The sequence below is a fragment of the Corvus moneduloides genome, chromosome 2 (assembly GCF_009650955.1).
Source record: "Corvus moneduloides isolate bCorMon1 chromosome 2, bCorMon1.pri, whole genome shotgun sequence".
Lineage (NCBI taxonomy): Eukaryota > Metazoa > Chordata > Aves > Passeriformes > Corvidae > Corvus > Corvus moneduloides.
Window position 1 is genome coordinate 49835089 of NC_045477.1, and position 12282 is coordinate 49847370.

Genomic DNA, 12282 nt, shown 5'->3' on the forward strand with positions numbered 1-12282 from the left:
GCATTTTTCTACCATGTATCTCCTTCTTGCTCAGAAGAAATAGCTTTGCTCATCATAAATCAGTTGGTGTAAAACTCTTTGCATATAGGACTGAGGTGTCAGTTAAATTTCCATTTGGGAAATAAAGATGTACCCAATGATCAGGATACATCAAGGACAGGGAAGTGCATTCTCTCAGCCTCTTCACCAGCTCTCAAATTAGTGTTAGAGATGAAAGAGAGGGAACAGCCCTATTCAGGTTACTCACTTTTGACTGCAGTGACTTTTTCTCCTAAATCTGTTTAATTCACCAGTATCTTTCAGTGTTTCTATTTCACAGCAGTCTGCTGTCACAAAAGCCTCTTCATATAAATAATTTCTGTATGCATACCTTTGTATTACTCATTTTAAAAATATATATGGGCTGATGAGGATCACATAGCTTAAAATCTTAATAAACGGTTGAAACAAGACCTTGAATAGCAGTTTCATGCAAAGGTCTTAACATAGACTTGGAAGTCTAGATCTCCATCATGTGTTGTTCTTATTGTTACATGGAAATCACTCTATCAAATATTTTTTTAGAGCATCATGCTTATTCCAGCAGGCTCATAAGTGAAAGATCTTGGATTCTCATACTGCATCCTATGACACCACTCTGGACTGAGGCCTTATACCTTCCCTGCCCTAGCTCCAATCAACAAAATTTTATCTTCTTATATGGGATTTTTTAGGTTAGAATCACACAATCTAGTAACACAAGTCTGTGATGGAATTATGGTATCAACATTAAGTGCCCACACTTTGTCTCCAGGTGCTCTTTTTAAATTTATCGTACTTACAGGTTGCAAAATCTACCTCTTTTTCTTTACACTGTAGTATTGGAATAAATAAAATCAGGGAAAACCAAGGGATAGAGTTATAATGCTATCCAGGAGGACCCTACCAGACAGAGGATTTTGATGTGTTCATTAAGTTACAATTTTGAAAAGGCATTCCTGTTAAAACAAAGCTCTGAAAACAAACAGCCAACAAAATTTGCTTTCTCACTTGGGCTAGATTGTACCTCAAATCTCAGTAAAGTTATCCTTAGTACTCTTTTCAACTTACAGCTTTCACAAAAGCATGTCTTTAAAATATTTCTTTCAGAACTGGTCCAGTAGCAGCTATCAGCTTTTTTGGGCCTAAAATATGGTAGTAAAAAAAAACGTTTTACTTCTTGCCTACAATAAAGCATCTTACTTTGCAATGGAAAACAGAAATGCTGAGAGCAGTAGGTTTGTTGTTAGGATTTGTTGGGGTTTTTTTGTTTGGGTTGTTGTTTTGTGGGGTTGGTTTGGTTTGTTTGTTTGTTGGTTTTTTTGTTTGCTTTGGTTTGGTTTTTGGTTTTTTTTTTTCTGTTACCTGTATATCTGTAACAGCATTTAACCTTTGTTTAAAGTTTGCAACTGTTTATTGTCAGCACTGAGTTGAGGGAATATCTGGGAATTTTTGTACTGTTCAGGTAAGAATGTTAAAATTCTTGAGTCATTTGCTAAAGGCTAGTGAAAGAAAATTGGTTTTGTTTGTTGGGAGTTGTTTTGGGTTTTTTTACGTTCTATGTTATCTTGGGAAGCTAGCAGTGCTAATTTTTGTGCTGCACATCCAATAGCAATCTCTAGTTCAGTGGGTTTGCTTCTCTCTTCAAGATGCTTGAAATTTATTTCTGTAGAGTATTACTTCTGAAAATCAATTTGGTATTTTTTTGGCCTATTTGGCCATTTTTTTCTGACATATCAGTTACTTCAGACTAAACACTCATATGACTAAAATTTCTGTGTCCACGTTTTAGTTTTCTTGGTAGACAACCTAGCTAAAAGATGCCTTTTGCAGAGAATGTGGTAATCAGACAAAAATTAGTCTGCAGTACTGATATGATGACATAGTCTACCATCGAATCAGAGTAGTGCATGACAAGGATGCCGAAGAGCCAGAGCCAGGGAGTGAAAACCTGTATTTCAAGCTGAACTGATGTTTTCCTGCATTTTTGTGTTCAGCAGTACTGGGCACATCCTTTTCCACATGAATAACACAGAAGAGCTGTTACAAAAAAACCTGAAGCAATTACATGAAGGAAATAGACTCAGTAATACTGAGCTTGCCTTTTAAACATGCACCTTTCATTATTTTTGTGCATTAACTGTAATGACAAGTAGGTTTTTGACCTGAGCTTGTTAAATAAATTCTTTTTCAGAGATGTAGCATATTTTTACATATATTTCATGGCCCCTTGAAATACGCTTATTTCTACCATATGAAGTACCATGTACAATTAGCATTGCTTTTTTACTCAATTTTCAACAGTTAAATGAAGTCCATCACAGTTTTTGTTAACGTTTTGTGTATCTGTAACTTTGTCTTACGCTAAGTTGTGGTGTTTCCTTGAAACTGTATCATCGTATCTTTTTTATTATGTTTGCCTTTGGAATTTCCAGTTGCTTTATGCTTAGAATTTCAAAGGTTAATAAGGGAAATCTCCTTTTCTGCTTATTTTACTCTCTGTGTACCGTGGTCACTGACACAGTTTCTTATAAGAAGTGTCTAGCAGCTAATTGATCCTAAGAGAAGTCAAAGATTCTGCTGTCATCCACTGAAGAGGCAGTTTATGTGTTTATGCATGAGGACCTGCTGACTTGCAAAGAATGGTTAATGAAAACAGGACACTAATTTGCTTGTTTCATAGAACTTGCAGGTGGGAGACATTTGGGAGACTCTCAGAGTAAACAGATTATCCTTTTCAGTCAAAAAGCTTGGCTGTCTTAATTGCTTGGGTATAAATTAATTAGACTCCTTGGGGTGGTGGTGGGAATTTCCAAATAGTAAAAAGGTATATAAGAGTCAAAAAAGAGACAAAAATTACTTCCTGAGAAGTTCAGAGCTGTTTTCAGTAGAAGAGCTTTTTTTTTTTTTGTGGGACCACAGACTGTTCCATGTCTGTTTTTGAAAGGGCCAAATGGAAGTAAATACTCCAGGTTCATGGACCTGCTCAGTGCAGGATCAGCACAGATCCATTCTGGGAGGGAGGAGGCAGGAGCACACAGCTGGAGTGGAGAACATGGGTTACGTATCACATGAGCGCAGGATTGACAGCGATGGTTTTCCTGGTTTTGTATGTACAAAATAATCAATGGCTAAAAAAAAAAAATTTGTTTTGGAGCCTGTTTTGGAGCAGACCTTTTCCTACAAACACCAATTCTCTCTCCTGCTGAAAAGTATGTAGGACAGAGATGTTCATTAGAGGGAGAGGGGGCTGATAGGGTGATCCATCATAAGATGAAAGAACTACACTTGGGGATTTTTGGGCTCTAAAGATTGTGCTTACATGCATTTTACATATATTGTAGCTGCAGTAGCTGAATGTGGTCTACATCTACTCCATTTTACATGAAAAGGTCCATTCTTCTTTCTGTTTGGTGTGTCTTCCACTCCAGCAGAGCACTCAGTAGAGTATTTCTGGCTGCTTTTTGGTGTGCAGTGCAAAATTTAAAATTTGTGTAAAAATATCCTCTCACCACACTTTTAAGGGAAAAAGAAAAAAAAAGGGGGGTTATCTCAGTCAGTAATACAGTAGCCTGTCACAGTTCAGTAGGAAAAACAGGCCTAATGGTTACTGGGATTAGAAATAGCTTTAAGGGGCATTATATATCATTATAACATGGTGACATAGTGAAGCTTAATAGGCACTACAACATCCTTTTGTTTTTATGTTTCCCTGAACACTCAGTTCTGTGACAGGTGGCTATTCCTGTGTAAATTTACCCAATTATATTTGTGTAGCAGCCCTGAAAAAGTCTTAATATATTAACCATTAAAAGTCACTGACAGTCTTTGAAGAAATGTTCTAGTGTGCCTGTGTGAATAGGGGGTTTGAATGATATGTTGTTTTTTAGGTAATTTATAAATATTATATTTAGTTGATGCATGCAAATAAGATAAAATATGCATTTGCCATTGCATAGTTAACATATTCTGTTTTATTATATTCTATTTATGTTTTCCCCAGAGCAATGAGAGAGAGGAAGGAAGTTAAGTTTTAGTTGAGCATTTTGTTTTGTAGGCATTGGCGACACAAAACATTTAGCTGGTTTTATTGAAAAACAATAGTTTCAAATATTAAATTGTCTTTACTGCTTATCTCTAACGTGTTTATATCACAGGAGTTTCCAGCGTGAACAAATACGGAGTACGCAACTGAAGGCAGCACTTCAAACAAGAAATAAGGATGTTTAGCTTAGTGATTAAAAATGGAAATGTTACTACTGAGAATCTATTCTTCTGAAATTTTCTAATGATTTTTGATAGTTCAGTAAGCTGTGGACCCTTCCATATTAATCAAAATTTTCTTTATTCATATTTTGGTTTTGGCTCCAAATTCAGCCTACCTATTCATCTAAGATTTGGAAGACATTTCTGTAGAATGTAGTATATCAACAGAGACTCAAATAAGTCAGCTTGTAATATAAAAAGGCCTCTTTGCCATTCCTGAGTTGAGTGGGCAAGAAAATAAAGTGAACTGGTACTGTGAGGCTAGAAAGCAGTTTTAGGATTTTTTGAAAACTAATTAAGTGTACCTCCAGGGTAAGTAGACTACTACAGAATCTATTGTCCAGAGACAGTTTCATATTATTATGCATTTTAACCTTTCTTTGCAAGTCCTGAACGTGTGGTATGCAGTGAAGACACCTACCATGAGTATAAATATATTTTATATAGTATCTGCCATAGCAACAATGTAGCATAAAATGACATGGTAAGATTTGTAAGGCTATTAGAACTAAGTGAATAGAATAGGCAAGTTGTTTATAGTAGATGAAATTATTTATTGCATAAAGAAAAAATGCTGTTTTCAAAGGACACTTGAAGTACCTGCATGTAACTGAGCTGCCTTTGAATTTACTCAGTAATGTCTCCCTGACATGGTCTGTTGTTACTCTTATCATGCAAGTAGTCATCCTTTTCTATTTAAGGAGTGCTTAGGCAACAAACCCCCACATTTTTATCTGGCCCCTCATCTTTATTCAGTTCTTTATCTATTCAGCACTCTAGCATTAGTAATTAGTAGTAATAACTTCAGCACTGGGTTCTCTCAAACCTCCAAGCCCCACGTACAATCTTGTATGGCTGTTGCCACTCACTTCAGGGGTTCAGTGAGTGCCTCTGGTGTGGGCACCCCACTGCCAGAACTGGAAGGGTGTGTGCAAAGATTTTTGTCTCCATGGGGTCTGGTTGGCTCCTGACACCGTGGCTGCAAGCAGCACAAGTGGCAGCACCGTCCTTGGAAAGAGTCAAGGAAGAAGCAGCAGCAGCAACTCAAACAGGGGCATGACGAAGAGGCAGAGACAGCTGCAGCAGCAGCTGTTGCCTGGCAAGAGTAGGAGGGGAAAGGAACAGCGGGAACAGCAGTAGGTGCAGGATGGGATGAAGGGAGGAAAAAGGCCTCAGCTGGAGCCCTAAACTGGAGACACTGAGAAGTTATGGCAGCAGAAGCCTTACTGGCTCTTGCCAGTTCTCCATCCAGGCTGCCTTCTGCTGTGACCAGGGCTGCTGCGTGGCCTGTGAATGGTTTCTTTAGGTCAATGCACCATGGCTGGGGAAGCCCTGGTGTAGAGCCCATACAAGGGCAAGCAATGGCTTGTATTGCCTTGTTAAAATGGAGGCATCTTCATTAACTCAGGGGTGCATCCCCTGGGGAATGTCATCATCAGAAACTGAAGTATCTGGGGGGTGTGTGTGCTTCCACAGATAGGTTACAGGTGATGAGGACATTTTCAGGATTGCAGTTCCTGGCTTGGGTTCCCAGAGCATGGTTTGTGTTGTTTAATTGTGTCCCCCTCAGAGAAAGCATGTGATGAGGAATCCCACACCTTATTTCAGCCTGAAACTCTACTCTCTGAAAGCCAAGTATTGCAGTGTTGGTCATGGAAACACAAAGCTTCTGCTTGCTGAAGCCGTTTTTGTTGAAACAGACCTTAAGAAGTTTCTCTGTGGTAACACAAGTCTTCTGTAACAGAATCAGAAATTTCATAATTGAAAAATACGTGGGAGGCATTGATTTTTTTTTCCTAAACTGCAGTAATTCTTAATATGCTGATTTGTCCAGGACCCATGAAAACTTAAGAGTCCTTTTCCTTTTAAATAAGTTGAACACTGCTTTTGAAAGTTTATCTGCTGTCCTTTTCAGTGAGCAGCAATAGACACAAGAAGTATTGTCCTCCTGTGAGACATAACTAGGCAGGGTAGCACCAAGTTACTGATTGAGGAGGAGGAGGACTGTGGGTGGGGTAGAGTCCTGTGTTTTTCTCAGGGTTACAAGGTTTTACTGCAGATGTTCATCACCAACAATCTGTCATAAAGTTGTAATTAATAGCTGTTGTGCCCGTAATGTAACCTGGAGGAGTCACTTTAGATATTTGAGAAAACAATGAAAAATATTGATGGCTGTTCTGGGTAAATCAGTGACTCAGTAGAAAACATTTTGTTGATTTTTGTATTTGGTAGGTAGTCAGGGGATACTGCAGTCACCCCACAGTTGGCCTCCTTGCCAGCTGGCATTACAAGTGTATCAGCATAATTAATTTCAAAATCAGTCAGCAGATTATACTGGGCAACATTTGCTTCTGAAAAAAACATTGAATAATAGAAATCTTTGGTCCAGCTCAAGTCTCTCCATTTCCTTATCTCATCAGCTTTACAGATTTCTTTATTTTGTATCTAATATCCCCTGGCAGTGATGGTATTTTGCCTGCTACATTAACAGATGCTGATGAGTGTAATAGTTTGCTGAAACCTGAACACAAAATCTCTTTCTGAGCTGGTGGGAGAGCCCCAGTCTTGCAGCTGTAGGAGAAGAAAGATTCATGATTTATAGAAGAATAAGGCACTGGTACATTGCAAACACCAGAAACAGTAGTGTAATTCACAGCAGAATTGTGATGGTGACAAGTGACGTGTTTTTCAGACTGTCATCTGCCCTCATGTATTGTTTATTTTCATTGTGGTTTAGGAGATTCATGTTTAGTATGCTATTGCATGCATCTAGAATATTAGCCTGTGTACTTCTCCATGTCTCAGTAGTCCAGCCTGCTTGACAAAGAAGCCATGCAGGTGAATGGATGTTCACACATGGTTATTCTTTCTGGCTTGGGCAGTTCTCCTTGGCTTTAGCAGTTACTCTGAGAATATGGCCTGAAAATTTGCTTCCATTCCGAAAACACATTTTTTAATTTTTTAGTAATAATTTTCCCCACAACTGTCTTCCTTAAAAATGAACTCTATGGTCTTTGATTCTTCTAAGATCACCTTTCTTTCAGTATGCCCTGCATGATGCATTGTATCTATGGACATTTGTATTGCCTGTAGTTTTATAACAAGAAGGTACATCATGTAACTAAATAGAACCCCTTGATTATCTATTAGAGGAAATACTGGGTGCTTTTTAGGATGTTGAAAGAATTTATCATCAGTGTGAGCACCAGCTCAAATGTAATGAATGGTCAATCCTTTTCTTTTGTGAAAAGACACCGATGTCACTAAAGACACTCTGTCAGTATTGGCTGATACATATGGGGAGGCCTCCTTTGCATATCAAACAAATATCCTGCTATCTCCAGCATCAGATCAGAAGGCACATTATGTGAGTAAATAATCTAACAGAAAAATGATAGTAGAGTACAATGGTATTGATCTTAAGTAATACATATTTACTATGTTTTCTTTTAGGAGAAGCCACTGACCAAATCTCTGCAACGAGGAGAAGATCCCCAGTTTGATCAAGTAAGACACTTGAAATGACATTATTTCCATTCCTCAGGCTAAAAGAGGAGTGCACTAGAAGGCATTCTAGTGTCCTTGTACTAGTTGCATACTGCAAAAATTGAATTTCTCAGTGTACTTGGATAGAATGATAAGTGCTTGCCAAACCGTTCTTGGGTTTAAGTGGGAAGAATTTTTCCTGTTTTCAAACTCAGTATTTTTCTACCATAGAACTTGTTACTTTTTGTAGTGTATTAGGCACATGTATTATTTCTTGTCTGTTTCCCCTTATGGAGATTTTGGAACAAAATTTGTATCTTTTCAAAATATGTGGGTCTTTCTTTTATCATTAATATGAGGGCCTATAGAATCATGTTCATTGCCATCAGTCTAGTTTGTCTCTGTAGCTGTGACTCAGCATGACTTACATGTGTGCTGCGCTTCAAATAGGCTGAGCCAGCCTGTTGTGTTTAAAATTAAGTATAAGTTCAATTGTCAGTATAAATGCCTGTATATGACAAGGTAGGTAATTATTAGAAAAATGGTGGGCAGGGAAGAAGTATTAAAAATTAAGTAGAATTTATATAATTGGTTAGATTTCATTTAGTAGAATGAAATTGTAATTAATAAAATGAAATTTATATCTGGCATTAAATTAAGACATTTATTATGTGTGGGAAATAGAACAAGTATAAAAATAAAACCAACAGCAATACACACACTTCCAATTGATTATAGAAAGCAATTTATTTTTGTTAGCAGTCTTTCTTTTTGTCAGCAACATCTAGAATTACCTATTTTGAAATAAAGGAAGATGGGTTCTAAAGAGTTTAAGTTACATAAAGGATGCCAAAACTGGCAAATCTCACTCCCCACAAAGAGGAATGATGAACTCTAGGTGTGCCATTGCTGTCACCGTTGCTACTGACTCCTTATCTGCCCACACCACTGTGCTGCCAGCAGGGCCAGAAACAGGACAGAAAGACAGAGCAGAAGTAGCAGAAATGGTAACAATTCCAAAAGCAGCTGTCACTAATGCCATAAGCTGCAGGTACCATATTGATTGACTTTGGGAGAGGAGACAGATATAAAGTACAATTTTAGAACCTCAGATGAATATTTATTGAGTTTTCTGGGACATTTCACCAGAAGTAAAGATGCCTTGTGAGACTCCACTGGCATTCACTACGACTCACTTTATAATTTTAGCTTGACAAAGTGACACACTCTAGATTGTTCTGTAGCTGCTTTTTGGGGAGAGATAGCCTGCTTGGAGGGCTGCTCAGAGCAGCAGGTGAACAGAGGAGATGAGACTTCTGCTTCATACTTGGGAGCTCCCTGTCCACCTCACTGACCGCAGAGACCCTGCGGGCAAACCAGCCACTGTAGGCTAAAGGAGGTTGCTTTCTAAGTACTCCCCACCTGCCTCATGAAATTCCTTGTGGTATTCTGGCCTTAATTTTATATACATTTTTTTTTTCCTTCCTGTGGGAAGAGTGTTACACTCAAACAGGAAAGTAAAACAAATTAAGCCACGCAGATGCAAACCTTGTGATACTGTTCCTGCAGTGTATTAAACAAACACATAGTGGGTGGCCATGATTTGATTAAATATTTATGGTTAAGCAAATTGTGGCCCTTTAAAAGGAGGAATTGGAAGACTGATGCTTCTCCTAGTTATTGGTAAGTAGACAGAAAATTGAGTAATTAAGTCAAGATCATTTAATGAGAACAGCAAATGCTTGCTAGAGTGAAACAACTGTGTGTTTACTGCTGTAGCAAGATGCAGACCAAACACCAAGGTAGATTTTGTTATAGATAGCATTCATATATCTTTCTATCCACATGTCTGAAGTCCTACCTATGTGCAGAGTTGATAGGAAAGTACAGCGGTGAGATTGTCTTAGACGTCTTATCCGAAAACCTTGCTTTCAGTTGCTTGAAATTTTCAAAACAAACTATTTAAGCTGAAATTTTCAGAATTATTTGTCAGCCTCAGGCCAGGTTGCTGGCGATATTTCCCTTTCCAGATTTCACATTGTTTTTTGCTTAAATAGCACTGTCATTTTGAGATGTTCTGGTGCTCCTGGTATTGATGTAGGCCTGTGAAAAGCAGATGGGACCTGAACCTGGCTTACAGGCCCATTTCAAGAATATGGTTCATACTTACCCAAATTAGTTTAGTTTGGCTAAATCCATACAATCATAGAATGGTTTTAATTGTATTCAAATAGTTTGCATTCAAAATTTTGTAGTGCACAATAGAGATTTGATAGAACTGAGCTAGAGTAGAGCCAGAAAGAGCAAAAAGTCTTTCTTTACTAGGCATGTTTTAGTCAGTGGATTATGTGAGTACATTGCATTTTATAGCTGTTTTTCAAATGATAACATGTGAGAATTATAAAGTTGTCATGAAAGTATGGATAATAAAATGAAGGTGTGGCCTGCCTGGAAAACTCTGAAGATCATGATATGGCATGATATCAAAACCCAAGTAAGAAGGCATGTGCTTTTAAGTAAAACAGTTCAAGTTTTATTTTTGAAGTTAACTCGAGTATTTAAAGAGTCTATGGGATGCAGGAAGACCAGGTTGGTAATCCCTTACTTCCTCTTTCCAGTTAAGGTGCAGAAAGCTTTGGTGTTTATTTCTGAAACCCATAAAATCATCTAGCAAAAACAAAAAAGGCCAGCCATGACATTCCTGACATTTTTACTACAGAAATGAAAGGGGAAAAGAGGGACAATCTCCATGAACAAACTTCTTCAAGGAGTGTCTAATAATTTTTATTTTCAGTTTTAGGGCATATAAAGTGACAGACTGTCAGAGGAACCTAATTTTCTTTTTTTGACATTATCAAAATTATCTCTATTCAATTTGAGTGAAATTGATGGGTAATACTGAAGTGAGTAGGTCACTAGTCACTTTAAAATATCTGAGCTCAATCTTCTAATGGTAAATTAAAAAGCAACAAAAATAAGGCATGACCTGATTTAAAATTTGCTTTTTGCAAGTCAGTTTCAGGGGTGGAAAAAACAGCCCAAAAAGTAACTTAACAATGAGCAGAATGGAACTTTGGCTACCCAAAGTAATCAGCGTCAAGTTTGACACTGAAACCCCCAAACCATTTGAGATGGCTATGAAAACATTGCTTACTACCCCAAAATAGTTCTATCTCTGGCTCCCTGAGAACCAGCATTTTTTCCTGCCCATTCTGAAGCACCATTTTAGGAACAGTGTTTGTGATGGTGGTGATGGATCCAATGTCTGGAAACCTGGCTGGGCCCAGCCAGAGCTGTTTCTCTCCACACAGGTGTAGTCAGTGTCTCCTGTTAGGCAGCCAGGATGTCTGGCTGCCAATTGCATCACCCTCCTTGAACAATTAATAGGAACTTGAGCAATGTATGTAGTGATGATGCTTATCCTGACTTGCTGAATGTCTCACCATTGGCCTAACAAGCTGCATTCCTCACACTGACTGTGTTTTCCTTTCTAGGTGTGCATGTATATAAAGAAAATACATACAGGAAATTATGTAGGTTTTTTCATACGGTTTTAAATATTTTTATAGTATATTTAAAATCATGTTTTGGAAGTCCTTGATTAGACAACTCTAGTTGCCTATTGGCAAAGAGCATTAGAGCTTCAGCATTAGCATGCTCTGTGTCCCCAGTTACAGAAAAGTTATTAAACATTGTACTAGTGAACTATGACTTAAACTTCCTATTACAGGAAACCATAAAGTTGCAGTACATGAAAAGATCAAAAGCTAGCAAAAGCCCATAATTTTCCAAGAGGGTTATCCTCACCTAAGGAAATGTTTTTATTACTCTTTTCTCAGCCTCTACTAATGTATCATTTGTTCTTACCATGGTGTATAAATGTTCCATGAACTGACAACACCAGAGGCAGAAGAAGGGCACTGTGTAATCTTGGACTGAGCTACAGACTGTGTTCCATATAAAAACACAAAATGAATGTAATGTTTTGGCCATGGAAGTGAAAATTTAACAGGAAGGCTTAGTTTTCATATGAAGCTATCTATCCGAGGTGCTTGTTGCAGAAGTTTCAGCATAAACTGAACAAAAGCTTATTCTTGTTTCAGTTTTACTGCTCTCTTCTTAAGAAATGCTCTAGGTTGGAGACTGCAGATTGGAAAGCAAAAACATTTAATCTTTTATATACTTTTAGGAGATGAAAACAAACAAAAAATCAACCAAGGGAAAAAAAGGAAACTAAAATGAATAATAACAATAATAAAAAAGTGGAAAATGCAATAAATAAATAAGGCACTAAGCAGCATACTGGTGATCAAGTGTCCTTTTTCATAACAGCCTAGACATGATTAATGATATGCTGATAATTCTTCTGATCCAGTATTATTTTTTAGATGTAGTTAGTGAATACTGATATCATTGCCATTGCAGCAGCACTGCAGTTGGCCCCTTTTGTGTTTTCCCTTTCCCTGAGTTTACACATTGTCTTTCATCACCAGAAAAAGGCACATGGCAAAG

General features: G+C 37.8%; 1 protein-coding gene across 14 annotated transcripts in view; it reads left to right on the top strand.

The window, feature by feature from the left end:
• FRY (FRY microtubule binding protein) overlaps positions 1-12282 on the top strand; it is a 234016-nt gene that overhangs the window by 103433 nt on the left and 118301 nt on the right. For all 14 annotated transcript variants that reach the window (XM_032099556.1, XM_032099544.1, XM_032099547.1 and 11 more), the window contains one exon: positions 7738-7791. In XM_032099556.1, coding sequence (XP_031955447.1) covers positions 7738-7791 — 54 coding nt within the window. The remainder of the gene's footprint in view (positions 1-7737; positions 7792-12282) is intronic.